Source organism: Lynx canadensis, chromosome A3 (assembly GCF_007474595.2).
Source record: "Lynx canadensis isolate LIC74 chromosome A3, mLynCan4.pri.v2, whole genome shotgun sequence".
Lineage (NCBI taxonomy): Eukaryota > Metazoa > Chordata > Mammalia > Carnivora > Felidae > Lynx > Lynx canadensis.
In genome coordinates this window covers 50,654,132-50,668,099 of record NC_044305.1, presented here as the reverse complement: position 1 = coordinate 50,668,099, position 13,968 = coordinate 50,654,132, and the positions used below count along the sequence as shown (strand labels likewise).

Sequence of the window (13,968 nt, the reverse complement as noted above, 5' to 3'; positions counted from 1 at the left end):
GATTTATGGTGTCCAGGGCCCAGTCATCAGTAAGTATAAGGTGGAAATCTGGTGTCCAGTGTCCACCTCATTCTGGATAGTGTTTACTTCCAGCAGCAATGAGATCTGCACCAAGGGAGCCTCGTGGGTGGTGTTGGCACTGCCTTGGCTATTGAGCCTCCAAGACTGACTCTGCCATCCCAGAGACTCTGTAAGTGCTTAAGAGTCTTTCATATATGTCTGTTTTGCTTAAATTAACCAAGATAAGTTCTGTTTTTACAACTCTGCCCCATGGTGAATAACTAGTTGTCTTTATACTAAAGGAGCTCTGCAGCAATATTATCTGGTGCCAGCCCTCTTGCCCCCAACAATTACCTCCCAAGCAACTATACTCATAGAATGGTTTAAGTTCATCTGATGGTGTTTATTGGTAGCCTCTAGCTAGAGACACAGCCACTGTAGTGGCGAAGTGGTTGACTGAGCCCACAGCAGAACTTCCTAACTGATGTGCCAGACAGGTCAGAAGTATACCAAGATTCTGACCTCCTTGAGCCTTGGAGCACCCGGGCAGGACCTGGGGCAGCTAAAGTCCCAGGCCATGTCCCTTCTGGCTATAAACATCTCATCCACTAACCCCAGTGTGCACTACACATGTTTCTATGTGCACCACAATATAGAGAGGTTGGGAAGCCCTGTTCCTCACTGAGAATGAATATCCTGGCACGGCAGCCCAGGGTTATTTGCACAAAATGCCAGTATGATGGTCTTTCTTTCTTTTTTAAGTTTATTTATTTATTTTAGAGAGAGAAGGGGAGAAAGAGAGTGTGGAGGGGGAGGGGCAGAGAGCAAGGGAGAGAAAATCCCAAGCAAGCTCCATGCTGTCAGCGCAGAGCCCTACACCAGGCTCGAACTCACAACTGCGAGATCATGACCTGAGCCAAAATTAAGAATCACACACCCAACCAACTGAGTTGCCTAGGTACCCCAGTATGATGTCCTTTCTAAGCCATGCCTTGCTAGCAACTTTCCCAATTTAAAGAATAAAATGAGATCTGCCAGTCATTTCTCCCTCTATGGAATAACAAGCAGAATTGAAAGAAATTGGCATGGCTAGGGGCAGTACAACGTTGCATCTCAGTCATTGATCACCATAGTAACCACCATGGTGTGACAAGCATTCTCTTCCATCAGACTAATTTTACATACGGGAAAAGTGAGGCACAGGATGTTTAGAACGGTTTCCTCAATGCATTCCAACCTCATACTTATCCCCACACTATTGCTGTTACAGTCAGGTTAAAGAATGGCTCCTACCACATCATATCAGTAAATTAAATGCCACTGAGTTTCCATAGCATTTTCCACTTCATTCTGCATTTAGAGAGAAAAAGCACACTGTTGACAGTACAAGTAATGGATTGTTCACTGCAGTAATTGCCCATTTCAGCAGACCCCAACCCAGGCAGTTGAGAGGCGTTTCATCAATGTTCTCATCTTGAGCCAAAGTCAGGCAGTTTGACAAAGGCTTAATTGCATTGGCCATAGCATCCAATATGATTTGTTCTGCTTGATTAATGTGATTCTTTTTTCCAAGGGCAGAGCTCTCCCTGTAAAGTGCCAGTGTCCACACAACCTCATATCAGTGTTTAGCAGGGGCAAGAGCCTTGTACAGCCATTTATCCATTAGAAAAAACAACAACAACAACAAAAAACAAAAACAAAAACAAAAAACCAACCAACCAACAAACAAAAAGATGAAAGAGAGGTAGATACATGCAAGGCACTCTGCTAGGCTCTGGGAATACAGAGAAGAACCTATAGACCCTATTTTTACACCCAGTTAGAAGGGCAAGGAAACAAATTCTTTCCATAGAGTTTGAAAAGCACTGTAGTGGAGGTATCCAGAGGGTATTAAGAAAGCATGGGGGGAGATATGTAATTCAGACTGGGGAGGAAAATGAGAGAATGGAAAGTTTTCAAGAGGTGGTGATCCTGCCTTGATTCTTAAAGTACAAATAGGAACTATCTGAGCAGACAAAGCACAAATAGAATTCTAGCAAGGACAAAGACATGGCAATGAGAAATACCGGAGTTTCTATTTTGGGTAACTTTATTTGTTTTGATGTGACTAAAACAAAAGGCATGGAAGGAGAAGACTAGGGTGTTAGTGACATTTTCTCTGAGAAGGCAAAATTTAATTTTAGATCTTAAAGCTAGGTAGAGCTTAGCATGAAGCAGGGGGTGAGGTGAGGTGGAAGTGTGTGGAAGGACAAAGAAAGAGGATGAGTGCCTGTGGCACAGCTGAAAGGTAAGCAGAGGAAGATCATGGAGGTTCCTTTAGAACATGTCATGGAATTTCAGTTTTTATGCTAAGGCCATTGGGGCACATTAGAGGGTTTTAAGTAATAGATAGAATCAAAGTTTTGTATCTAAAGGATAAAGCTAAACTTCTGCTTATGACCGACCTAATGTAGTGAGGACAGGATTTGCCCTTCTACCAGAAACAATTTATAAGAACAACCGTTTGCAAGATGTCAGACATTGGAAAATCATCCATGATAATGGGACATGAGGTGTGCCCCAGCTTATTGCCTGGAGAGAAGTTCCAGACTGTGGCACAGGGAGTGGTAACAACATGGAGCCCAGAGGGCTTCCTGAAGTGAGGATGTGGAGTGAGAGTCTGGATGATGAAGGTGGTTGGAGTTTGAAGGTCAAAACCTAGAGAGGAGAGAGGGCTGCATAGGAAGAAAACCTCAAAGGATGCAGGGTGTGTCCTCTTGTGTAGTTTGCTGAGAAGTAATCAGCATATGCATGTGAAGAAACTATACAAAGCCAGGGAAACTATGAGAGCAAGGATCAGTGCTATCAGTGTCCAGCATTCACAAAGTACTGGAAATAGTGCCAGCTCCACAAGCCAGATGGAAAAACAGTTTGTGGGGCATTGAGTCGTCTATGCAGAAGGACCTTGCCTCAGTCCCTAGACTGAGCACTGCTCTAGTCCCACCCAACTAGTCTTAAAAGCAAACTCAAAAAGATCAAACTGTTTCCAATTAATTTAACAGTGTTGCAGGACTAAGATCAAGAGTATCTTTAAGACTGCAAAAATACCCAGCTCTCAACATAAAAATAACAACATCTGATACCAATAAAAAATTCTTAGGCACACAGATGGAAGTATGACCCACAATGACAAGATAAACCAATCAGAACTGACCCAGATATTAGAATTAGCAGAGATTAAAACAGATATTATAATTGCATTTATTATTATGTGCTCATAGATTATAACGTGCTCAGAAAATTAAGTAGACACTTAGAAGATATCTTAAAGACCCAAGTCAAACTTCTATATATAAAAACTACAGTGAGATCAAGAATACAGTGGATAAAATTAGTGGCAGATTAGACATTGCTGAAAAAAATATTAATGAACTTGAAGGTATAGCAATAAAAACATAAAAAATGAAAAACAAACATAAAAGAGAAACTTTAAAAATGAGCATCATAGAGCAGTGACAACTTCAAGTTTGTGTATGTGTAATCTCCAAAGTAAAGGAGAAAGGGGTGAGATAGAAAGATTATTTGAAGAAATAAAAGATAAAATTATTCTAAATTTGATTTAAACTGCAAATTCACAGATCAAAGACAGCTGGTGGGCCTTGAGCACAAGAAACATGGGGAAAACTACACCAAGGAAAATGATAATCATATTGTTCAAAATCTGTGATAAAATCTTAAAAAGCAACAAGGGGAAACAAAAGCTACATTACATAAAGTAGGAAAGAATAAGGATGACTGTATACTTCTTGTTGGGAACACTTAAGTGAGAAAATAGTGGAGTAACTGAAAGAAGTACTGAAAGAAATATATCTGCCAAGTTAGCATTCTATACCCAGGGAAGTTTCTTTCAAAATGAAAGCAAAATAATTATTCACACATAGTAAAGCTAAAAGATTTCATTACCAACAGACCCACACTATGACAAATGTTAGGCAAAATTCTTTAGGAAGAAGGAAAATGGTATCAGATGGAAATACAGTGAAGGGAGTGAATGTAGGAAGGGAGTGAAGGACACAAGAAATGGAAACTGTATATATAAATATATGTTTTTTCTCATTATTTAAATACCTTTAAACTATAACGGACTGTTTAAACAAAAATAAAAACAATGCAATGAAGGATTTAAAACACATGTAAAAGCAAAATGTATAATGTTAAAGGTACCAGAATGGAGGAATATACTATTATACTAAACTATTATATACTATTATTCTATGATAAGTATGTTTTTATACTATGTGTGAAGAGTTATGGAATCACTTGTAGGAAGACTATAATAAATTAAAGATGTAAGCAAGCACTAAATATCAAAACAGAGTTGCAGCAAATAAACTGACAAAGGAGGTAAAATGGAACCACAAAAACTTCCAATTAATTCAAAAGAAGACACAAAAAGAGAGGAAAAGAAATAAAGATGCATGGGTAAAATGGCAAACATGTAGTAAAGTGTAGGTTTAAACCTGATCATGTAAATAAATGTAAATGGTCTAAACAACTTTAAATAGAATGCAGAGATTGTCAAGTATTCTTTAAAAAACAAAACAAAAACAAAACCTAACCATATGCTGTGAACAGAAAACATATTTTAATACTTAAATACATAAACACAAATAAGTAAAACAATAAAAAGTAAAAGGATCAAGAAAAACAGTTGACTTTCATTATTCACAGTAGCTATACTTTATAAATTTTCCATGGACACTCTATTAGTGAATCCTGAACCATTGCTCCTAAGTGAAATGCATATATGTGTGTATATCTCACAAAGATTATAATCTTAAATATTTTTAAAAAGTCATTCTGGTAGATTCTATTTATTTTACAAAAGAGAATCAGGTTCAGAGGCGAACTGCCTGAGGCCACCCCACTAACAGGTGATAAGCAGGATTCAAACATGTCCAGTTAGTCCCAGGGCCAGAGCTTCTTGCACTGCACTGCCCTGCTCCCTCCCATCTCTGTCCCTGGGCAGAGCCTCATCCTGTTGCACTTCAGCAGGGAAAATGTGACTCAAAATTTTTGCTAGTATATGCATGTCTGCAAATGACTACAAAAGTACCACAGGTACTGATTTGGGGGTTACAAATCAATTTTAGCTGGTAGATGAATTTGCACATATAGCATCTATGAATAATGAGATCTATGTACCATGCTAATACTACTAAAAATAAGTCTGAAATGGTTATATTAATATCATGGTAGAATTTATAACAAAGAATATTATTACTAAAATAAAAGGCAATTTCATAATGATAAAGGGGTCAGTTCATTAAGAGGACTAAGTGCTTATGTCCAAATAACAGAACTTCAGAATGTATAAGCAATTACTGATAAAGATGCAAGGAGATGGGGCGCCTGAGTGGCGCAGTCGGTTAAGCGTCCGACTTCAGCCAGGTCACGATCTCTCGGTCCGTGAGTTCGAGCCCCGCGTCAGGCTCTGGGCTGATGGCTCGGAGCCTGGAGCCTGTTTCCGATTCTGTGTCTCCCTCTCTCTCTCCCCCTCCCCCGTTCATGCTCTGTCTCTCTCTGTCCCAAAAATAAATAAACGTTAAAAAAAATTTTAAAAAAAAGATGCAAGGAGAAATAGACAAATCTGCAATTATAGTCAGAGATTTCAATACTTCCCTTGATAATTGACAGAACAAGTAGACAATATTGGTAAGAATACAGAACACTATAGCAAGCTATAACCAACTTGACTTAATTGACATTTATGGAGTACTACACTAACAACAGCCAAACACACATTCTTTTCAAGTGCACACAGAATATTTACCAAGATGTACCACATTCTGGGCCATAATATTTAAATCTCTAAATTTAAAAGAATTCAGGTTTCATAATACATTCCCTGACCAAAATACAGATGAATTAGAAATTAATAACACAAAGATATCCCCAAATATTTGAAACTAAATGGCACACTTAAAAGTAACCCATGGATGAAAGAAGAAATCAAAAGTGATATTGGAAAACATTTTGAAATGAATGAAAATGAAAACACAACATATCAAAATTTGTGGAATGCCACTAAAGCAGTACTTAAGAGAAAATTTGTAGCACTAAACACCTATGTTAGGAAAAAAAATATCTCAAATCAATCTCCTCAGTTTTACTTTAAGAAACTAGAATAAAAAGAGCAAAGAAACCGTAAAAGAACCAGAAATAATCAGTGTGGAAATAAATGAAATAGAAAATGGAAAAACAGTTGAGAAAGTCAATGAAACAAAATTTGGTTCATTGAAAAGATCAGTAATAAAACTGGTAAACATCTAGCCAGAGGGATAAAGAATAAAGAGAGTATACACAGATTATCAATACCAGGAATAATAGAAGTCACATCACTTCAGATTTTACGGAATAATAAGGGCTTATAAAAAATTATGCCAATAAACTCAACAAATTATACAAAATGGATAAATTTCTTAAAAAACATAAATTAACAAACTTAAAAAAGTAAATGACCTTAATGGGCCTGTATTTATTAAAGAAATTGAGTTAGTTAAAAACTTTCCACAAAGAAATCTCCAGGCCTTAGTAGCTTCATTGTTAAGCTATGTCTAATGGTTAAGGGAAGAAATACAATTCATTCTATGGAAACTTCCAGAAAATTGAAAAGAAGGGAGAACATTTCCTAACTTTTTCTATAAGGCCAACTTTACCCTCATACCCAAATCAGACAAAGACATTAAAAGAAAATAAAACTACAGACCCATATCACTCATAAATATAGATGTAAAAACACTAAATAAAATTTAAGCAATCAAATAGATAATGTATCAGGACCAAGCAGAGTTTCTCCTAGGAATTCAAGTTTTTATTAACATTTAATGATCAATATAATTTACTGTATTAACAAACTAAAGAATAAAAATAACATGGTCAGTTTAATAGATGTGGGGTTTTTTTTTAAATCTAATGCTCATTCCTGATTAAAAACTGTCAGAAAATGAGAAAATAGAACTGAGCTTCTTGACCTGATAAAGGGCATCCATGAAAACCATAGCTAACCTCAGACTTAATGGTGAGAGACTAAAAACTTTCCCTCTGAGATCAAGATTAAACAAGGATATCCACTCTTGTCATTTCTATTCAATATTGTACTGTATGTTCTAGTCAGAGCAGTTAGTCAAGACAAAACTATAAAAAGCATGTAGATCAGAAAGAAGGGAGAAAATTATGTCTATTTGCTGATAACATGATCTGGTATATAGAAAACCCTGGGGAACCCACACTCACACAAAAAGCTTTCTTTAGAGCTAATAAATTAGTTCAGCAAGGTTCCAGGAAACAAGATTAATATACAAAAATCAATTTTATTTTTACATAGTACCAGTGAATAATTGCAAATTGATGTTTTAAAAAATGACAGCAATTTTAATAACATGAAAAATATAAATTAGTTAGGGATACATCTGATAAGAGAAGAGGACGTCCTGTCTGCTGAAAACTACCAAATATTGCTGAAAGAAATTGAATAAGACTGAAATAAGCAGAGAAATATACTTCATTTATGAGTGAGAGGACTTAATTTGTCAAAGTAATTATTCTTCAAAAATTTGACCTATAGATTCAATGGAATACTAATCATGATCTCACTCAACTTTTTTGTAGAAATTGGTAATCTGTTGCTCAAATTCACACAGGCATACAAAGGACCTAGAATAGCCAAAACAGCCTTGAAAAGAACAACAAAGTTGGAAGGCCACACTGATTTCAAGACATATTATAAAACGATAGTAACCAAGTTAGTGTGATACTGGTATAAAAGTAAGCCACTAGATCATTGGATACTTTTTTCTGAAAACAGAAAAGTGTCCATTAAATTTGCTGCCAGGTGGAGTCATAATTGATCTTGTTCAGATAATATTTGATGGAATGAAGGTAAGAAACCATATTTTAGTAGACTGAGAAGTGAATGAAGGACTCCTGGATAGTATAGGAGAGTGAGTTCATGTGGAAATCCCCTATTCTCTCTGTTTTAAACACAGAAATGGGTTTTTTAATTTTTTACAAATGAACTTTATGGATCTAAACAAAATGGAACACACAATATTAAGTGGGATTGAAGCATTGGCTAACTGGAGTGAAAAGCAGGCAGTGTTGGCTAACTTTCAACTCCTGCAGGAGAAAATAGACAGGAAGTCCCTGGTGAGTGAGTATCAGGGGATCAGAGCTAGGTGCAATTGTTTGAACAGCTACAGTCTCTTCTTCGAGAATGGTTACTACTGAGCTACTCTCTGGGGTATGGGAGAGAATAGAGAGTGCTACTTGGGCATGGAGCTGAGTTTGGCTCTGGCCTGAAGACAAGATCTGCACTATTCCTACAGGACCAGAGTTCAAACCATCCTGTTACAGCTGGTTCTGAGGGGGAGGTCCCAGAGTACCATTCAGAAGCTTCAGACTGAGGAAAAAATAGCAATAAGACTGTCATACACAAGACGAGTGTGCATACTGAAGTCTCAAAGCACAGGGGGAACACTAACACATAAAAGATAGCCAATAAACTGAAGAAATGGGAGAGAAATGAGAAAGAAATCTGAAAAAGTCTTTGATATCAGTATATTTAAGATCCTCTAAAAGGAAAAATAAAGAATAACATCTAATCATCCCCCCCCAAAAAAAAAACAAAGAAAAAACAGGGTGTATGAAGGGGAAAAATTAGATGGATAGCTATGAATCTGAAACTGATGAATATGAAAAAAAAACTTGAAATTTTGGAAAGGGAAAAAATATATATTTTAAATATAAAATCCTTATAGGTGACATAATTTCTAGACTGGACACAGTCAAAGATGGATAGTAGTGACACTAGAACACAGAGCAGAGATGAAAACTTCCATGACAGCAAATACAAATCACACAAAGAAATGAGTAAAAGTAAGAAAGAACAAGTGTAGACACAGTCAAAGATGGAATTAGTGACACTGGAAGGCATACATGGGAATTTATCCATAACACAAAGCAGAGATGAAAACTGCCATGAGAGCAAATACAGATCATGCAAAGAAATGAGTGAAAAGTAAGAACCAAAGCAGACACTATTCAAGGACACTAGGTATAAAGAAAAACAGGAAAAGGAGGTACTGGCTAGTAGAAGGACTATTTTTGAAATTAGAGCTGTAACTTGCTTATTAAATTACAGGAGGAAAGTTAATAAATTTAATACAAGCAAGAAGGGGATGAGCCAGGAGAAAGGACTGAGATGAGCATGAAGGGGTAGACCTGTTGGGACCATATATCCTTGAGATTAGAAGGCAAGGTGGGTATAGATGTGGATGAGTTGAGAGAGAGGCTGGCCTGAAGTTTGGGGAGTTGCCAGTGTTCTATTTCATCCATGAAGTTGGAAGTGATAAACTTGAGAATAAGAAATGGACAATGTTGATGGTAAGATAGGTCATTTATTCATTCAACTACTCTTTTTAAATCACCTACAGGATGACATAGCAGTGAACTGAGTGAGGCCCAATGGGATTTAGGCACTCCAGAATTGCTGGAGCCTGCCAAAGCTTTAAAGAGGAGAGGCAAAGACTAACAGAGACTGTGCAATAATAGCATTTTCTCAAGCTGCTTGCCTCTGTTGTACAGGTTGCTTTGACATTGCTAACTAGTAGGATGACTAGAGAGATAGCAGTCTAGGTCAGTCTGAGGTTGGATGACACAGGGTGGGTAAAATTGAGGTTGAATCCCACTGATCATGAATGAAACCCTACTTTCTTCTATGAGCCAGTGTGATGAGTCATGCTCCTTTTTCTCATGGAGTTTTTTTTTTTTTCTTCTCCAGTGGTTCAATTCTGTGAAATCTGTAGAGATGTTTTAGCTGAGGTTCTCTTTTCTCAAAAACTTGTTCATTCATTTAAGAAATTTATCAAGCATCTACTGCATTCTGGGCACCAATCCAGCTGTTTGGAAAATATCAGTGAACTACACAGCAAATGTCCCACCTTCGTGAAGCTTACCTTGTAGTGGGGGGAGACAGGCAATGGGCAGTGAACACATAATGAAGAGTGCATCATACAAACTGTTAAGAGCAGATAGTGCCATGGGAGGAAAGGGAAATTAAAGCAGGGGAAGTGGGTCTGGGATCACAGAGTGGAAGCCTGCACTTTTTGGTGGGTTAGCAAGGACAGGTTTCCATGGGAAGGCGGTGTCTGAGGTGATCAGAAGCAGCCCGAAGCAACCAAGGGGCCATGTGGCTCTCTGGGGGAGAAGAGAGTGGTATGTACAGCAGTCTCTGAGGTGACAGAGAGCCTGTGTTGGGGGGAGCAGCCAGGAGGCTGGAGTGGCTGAGAAGAGGAACAAGGGAGAGAACTGGGAAGGGTGTCAAAGAGATTGCCTGGCAGACAGGCTTAGAACTTTCTGGAACACCCTGTCCTCTTACATTGGGTTTGGCAGGGCAACGTGGCAGGCATGTGGAAGCAAGCCAGAGGTGGAGGGGAGTTGTGTGGGACTTGGTAGAAGAATCTAGAGCAGCCCCTGCAGTCTTTCGGGCCCAAGTGATTGTTCTTTCCTCGCCAAGCCACCACTTCTCATTCCAAGGCCAGGGGGCTGGGGTGAAGGAGAGTTCAGACAGCTGGGGAGAGGCAGACAAATGGCCCCAGGAGCATTGTGCAAGTCACGGGTTACCTCGGGCTGATTAAGTGACCCCAGTGGCTTCATCGATCTGCATAGTTACCTAAGTTGGTCTTTTGAAATGTGGGGCCATGTTGAATGAGGATTTAAACCCACCCCAAACCCTGAATACTTTTAAAACCATAAATCAGTCTTTATATATTTTACCTCCTAGAAACAGAGGACACGGTGAGAGTCCCTGAGTCCTGAAGAACCCGGGATCACATAATCAGATCTCACCCACTTTTCCCACGCAGTGCTGTCAGAAGGAAGAGGCCTGGCTTGCATGTGGAGGGCTGTCATTAGTCGAGCTGGGTTACTTCATATGCCAGGGAAGCGCTGTTAGGATTTATGAGTAGATTATCTATTCAAGGCATATTTGGGCACTGAGAATATTGTTTTATCACATGTGTTTTTTCATGTTGCTAAAACCATGAATGCCATGAATTCTGATGGTAGAAAATAAGGACAGTGTGATGTGTAATTGTTCTCTGGGTGACAGTGCAAAAATGACTGAATCTGACTTGCATGATGTTGCATGGGACCCATGGTGAGAAGTGGCGTTGGCTGCCACAACCTGTGTCTCCCTTTGGATCACCAGCCCAGCCCACAAGTCACCGTTCCACCACTCATTCTGTCCTCCTGTAGGTTTCTTCTGTAATTAGTAAGGAGACAGTTCTTCAAAATCACTAGCACAGGCTACAGCAGGATTAATTTTAATTTGGTGTTGTGTTTAGAAGGAACTTTATGTTTTCAAATGGCAAAGTTTTACAAATGTTATGGCTTTAGACCCCTAACATCCTTAGGAGGCATTTTTGCTGGCAGTAGGGGGCAGATTTGTCATTGTGTGGTTCCTCATGTGTGAATCTATAAACTGTTGCTTCCATGTGTAGGCAAGGCAACAAGCTCAGGCAGATTGAAGGGGGCAGAGTGATGGTTCTCCCCAAGGCTGCAGCTGCCTTTCTGATGTGCCTGTCACCAGCTAAAGCTGCCTCACACACTTGGCTGTAGCTCAGCCAAGTCAAGTACCAAGTGTGCACAAAAGACTGGGTTATAGTTCTGGGGTGGAGATGAATCAGAATTGTGCTCTTGGCAATGATCACCTTACATGCAGTGGTGTCTAAGAGTTCTGGGGCATCTTGGGGCTTCTTCAGGATTCTGTCATGCTTTACTTTCACAAACATTTTAACAAGGGCATTTTAAAAAAACCTTCTGAGTGTCTTAGTTCATCGCAGCAGAGAAAACCATGTAGATGGCGTTATAGGAGACTGGGAACATGCCCGTGCTTGTGGCAACCTTGGAAAAGATGTTCTCACTCCTCCTGCAGGCAGGCTGTTTTGTGCCATGGCAGGGCTTTGGGAAGATGGGATGTGTTTTCCCCATTTCTCAGCCTTAGTCTCTCTACCCGTGGAGTGTGGCCAGGTCTGGAGAGACCACAGAGAGAGGTGGTGAGCCCTGGGAAGACGAGCCCAAGGAAAGAGTCTGCTGCGATTGCATTGCAGTTGCAAACTAACCTTCCAACCCCACTCTCTTTCCAATCCCGTGCTCCAGCTGCCCACTCCTCAGCCCAGGCTCAGGACCGACCAACGGCCACCGTGTCGCCCCTGCGCACCCAGAACTCCCCGTCCCGCCTGCCCACCGCCAGCCTCAGGCCCCACTCCGTGGTGTCCCCACAGCACATCCACCAGCCCCAGGTGCAGACGGTCATCGGGGCCCAGTGCCCCCGGCCGGCCATCCCGCTTACGTCTGCAGCGTCAGCCGTCACACCTCCCAATGTCAATGCCGCCAACCTCAACGGGGAGGCTGGAGGGGGGCCTGTCAGTGGCCTGTCGACATCCAGCCCCACCAACACAGGATGCAGACCAGATGAGAAAAAAAATGAGAAGGTAAGTGGCCCATCATGGGCAAGCCCTGGCCATGGCCCAGCTGGTTATTGTAGCTCTTTGGCACCAGACACCAATGACATTTTGTAAAATGAAGGCTTGAATTAGGGCACCAGGTTCCTGCCCTCAGATGCCTCAGGCCTATGACAGAGATGGAGGTTATACCAGCAGAGCAGCTGTCCTTGGAGTGGAATTCAGGCTGGCCTCAGGTTCTGGTAGGACTGACGCAGGCCCAACTATAGAAAAGATATCACTTCCTCAAGATGCCTTTGCTCTATCTGTTGGAAAATCACTCTAATATATTCATTTTGTTAGAACAAGATATTTATTGCCAAGTACCAGGTTATTATTATATTAAATATACAAATCTACTTATGTGCACTGTGAACAGCACCCCCTCCCTTCAACGTATCATCCCTATGCAATCCACAGCCTGTTCAACCACATGGGACAGACTTGTTTTCTACGGAGAAACAAGAGGGAGATGCTGGTCTCATACTTGGTGTAGACAGCATTTTCAGCTATTTAAAAAAAATTTTTTTAATGTTTATTTATTTTGGGGGTGGGGGGTGGGGGGAGGGCAGGAGGGAGAAGCAGAGAGAGAGGGAGACAGAATGAAAATCAGTCTCCAGGCTCTGAGCTGTCAGCACAGAGTGTGATGCAGGACTTGTACCCATGGGCCAAAGTCAGACGCCCAATCAACTGAGCCACCCAGGTGTCCCTCAGCTATTCTTTTAACTGTGAAGAATATTGAGCTTATTTCACAAAAGAAATCCAAGTCCAATGAGCTTGCTGTTGCTACCCAGCTAGACACTGGATTAACCAAGATTAGAATCCAGATTTCAAATCAGTGCTGCCTGATGAAACTATAAATCAAGTCACATATCTAATTTAAAATCTTCTAGTGGCCAATAAAATTGAAAGGCAAAATTCATTTTAATGGTATGATCTATTAAAGCCAATATCCAAAAATATTATCATTTCAACATGTAATTTATACTAAAAAATTTTTGATGAGGTATTTGCCATTTTTCACATTCAGTTTTTGAAATCCAGTGAGACATCTCCAGTGCTTATGGGCCACTACACTGCCCATTGCTGTATTAGACAGTTCAGACCCACACCTTCAGCTGGGAACTGTTCTCTTCATTGGCCTTGCTGTATGAATGATTTATTCTCATTCCCTCTTGGCTTCACCACATTGTGTAGTTCTTTTAAAACCTCTCTATATAAAACTAGTCTTTTGACTAGAGTGTGCTTGCCAGGGTTTTGGTGAGCCCCACAACACTAGATGGTATATTCAAGGCAAGGACAGCCTTTCCTGTCCTTTGGGGACAGTACCAAAACCAGTGTTGACTGTCCAGTCCACATGCCCAGGGTGCCCCAAAGGCATGCCCACCAGCTCACCTGACATGCTTGGCAGGAGCCCGGATACCTC

At 40.2% G+C, this 13,968-nt stretch overlaps 1 protein-coding gene across 1 annotated transcript in view; it reads left to right on the top strand.

Annotated features, from left to right (window-relative positions):
- The window catches only part of SH3RF3 (SH3 domain containing ring finger 3), a 311,825-nt gene extending 299,143 nt beyond the window's left edge, over window positions 1-12,682 (top strand). The window contains exon 9 of the mRNA XM_032592612.1: window positions 12,199-12,682. Coding sequence (XP_032448503.1) covers window positions 12,199-12,620 — 422 coding nt within the window. The 3' untranslated portion in view covers window positions 12,621-12,682. The remainder of the gene's footprint in view (window positions 1-12,198) is intronic.
- Window positions 12,683-13,968: the final 1,286 nt, after the last annotated feature.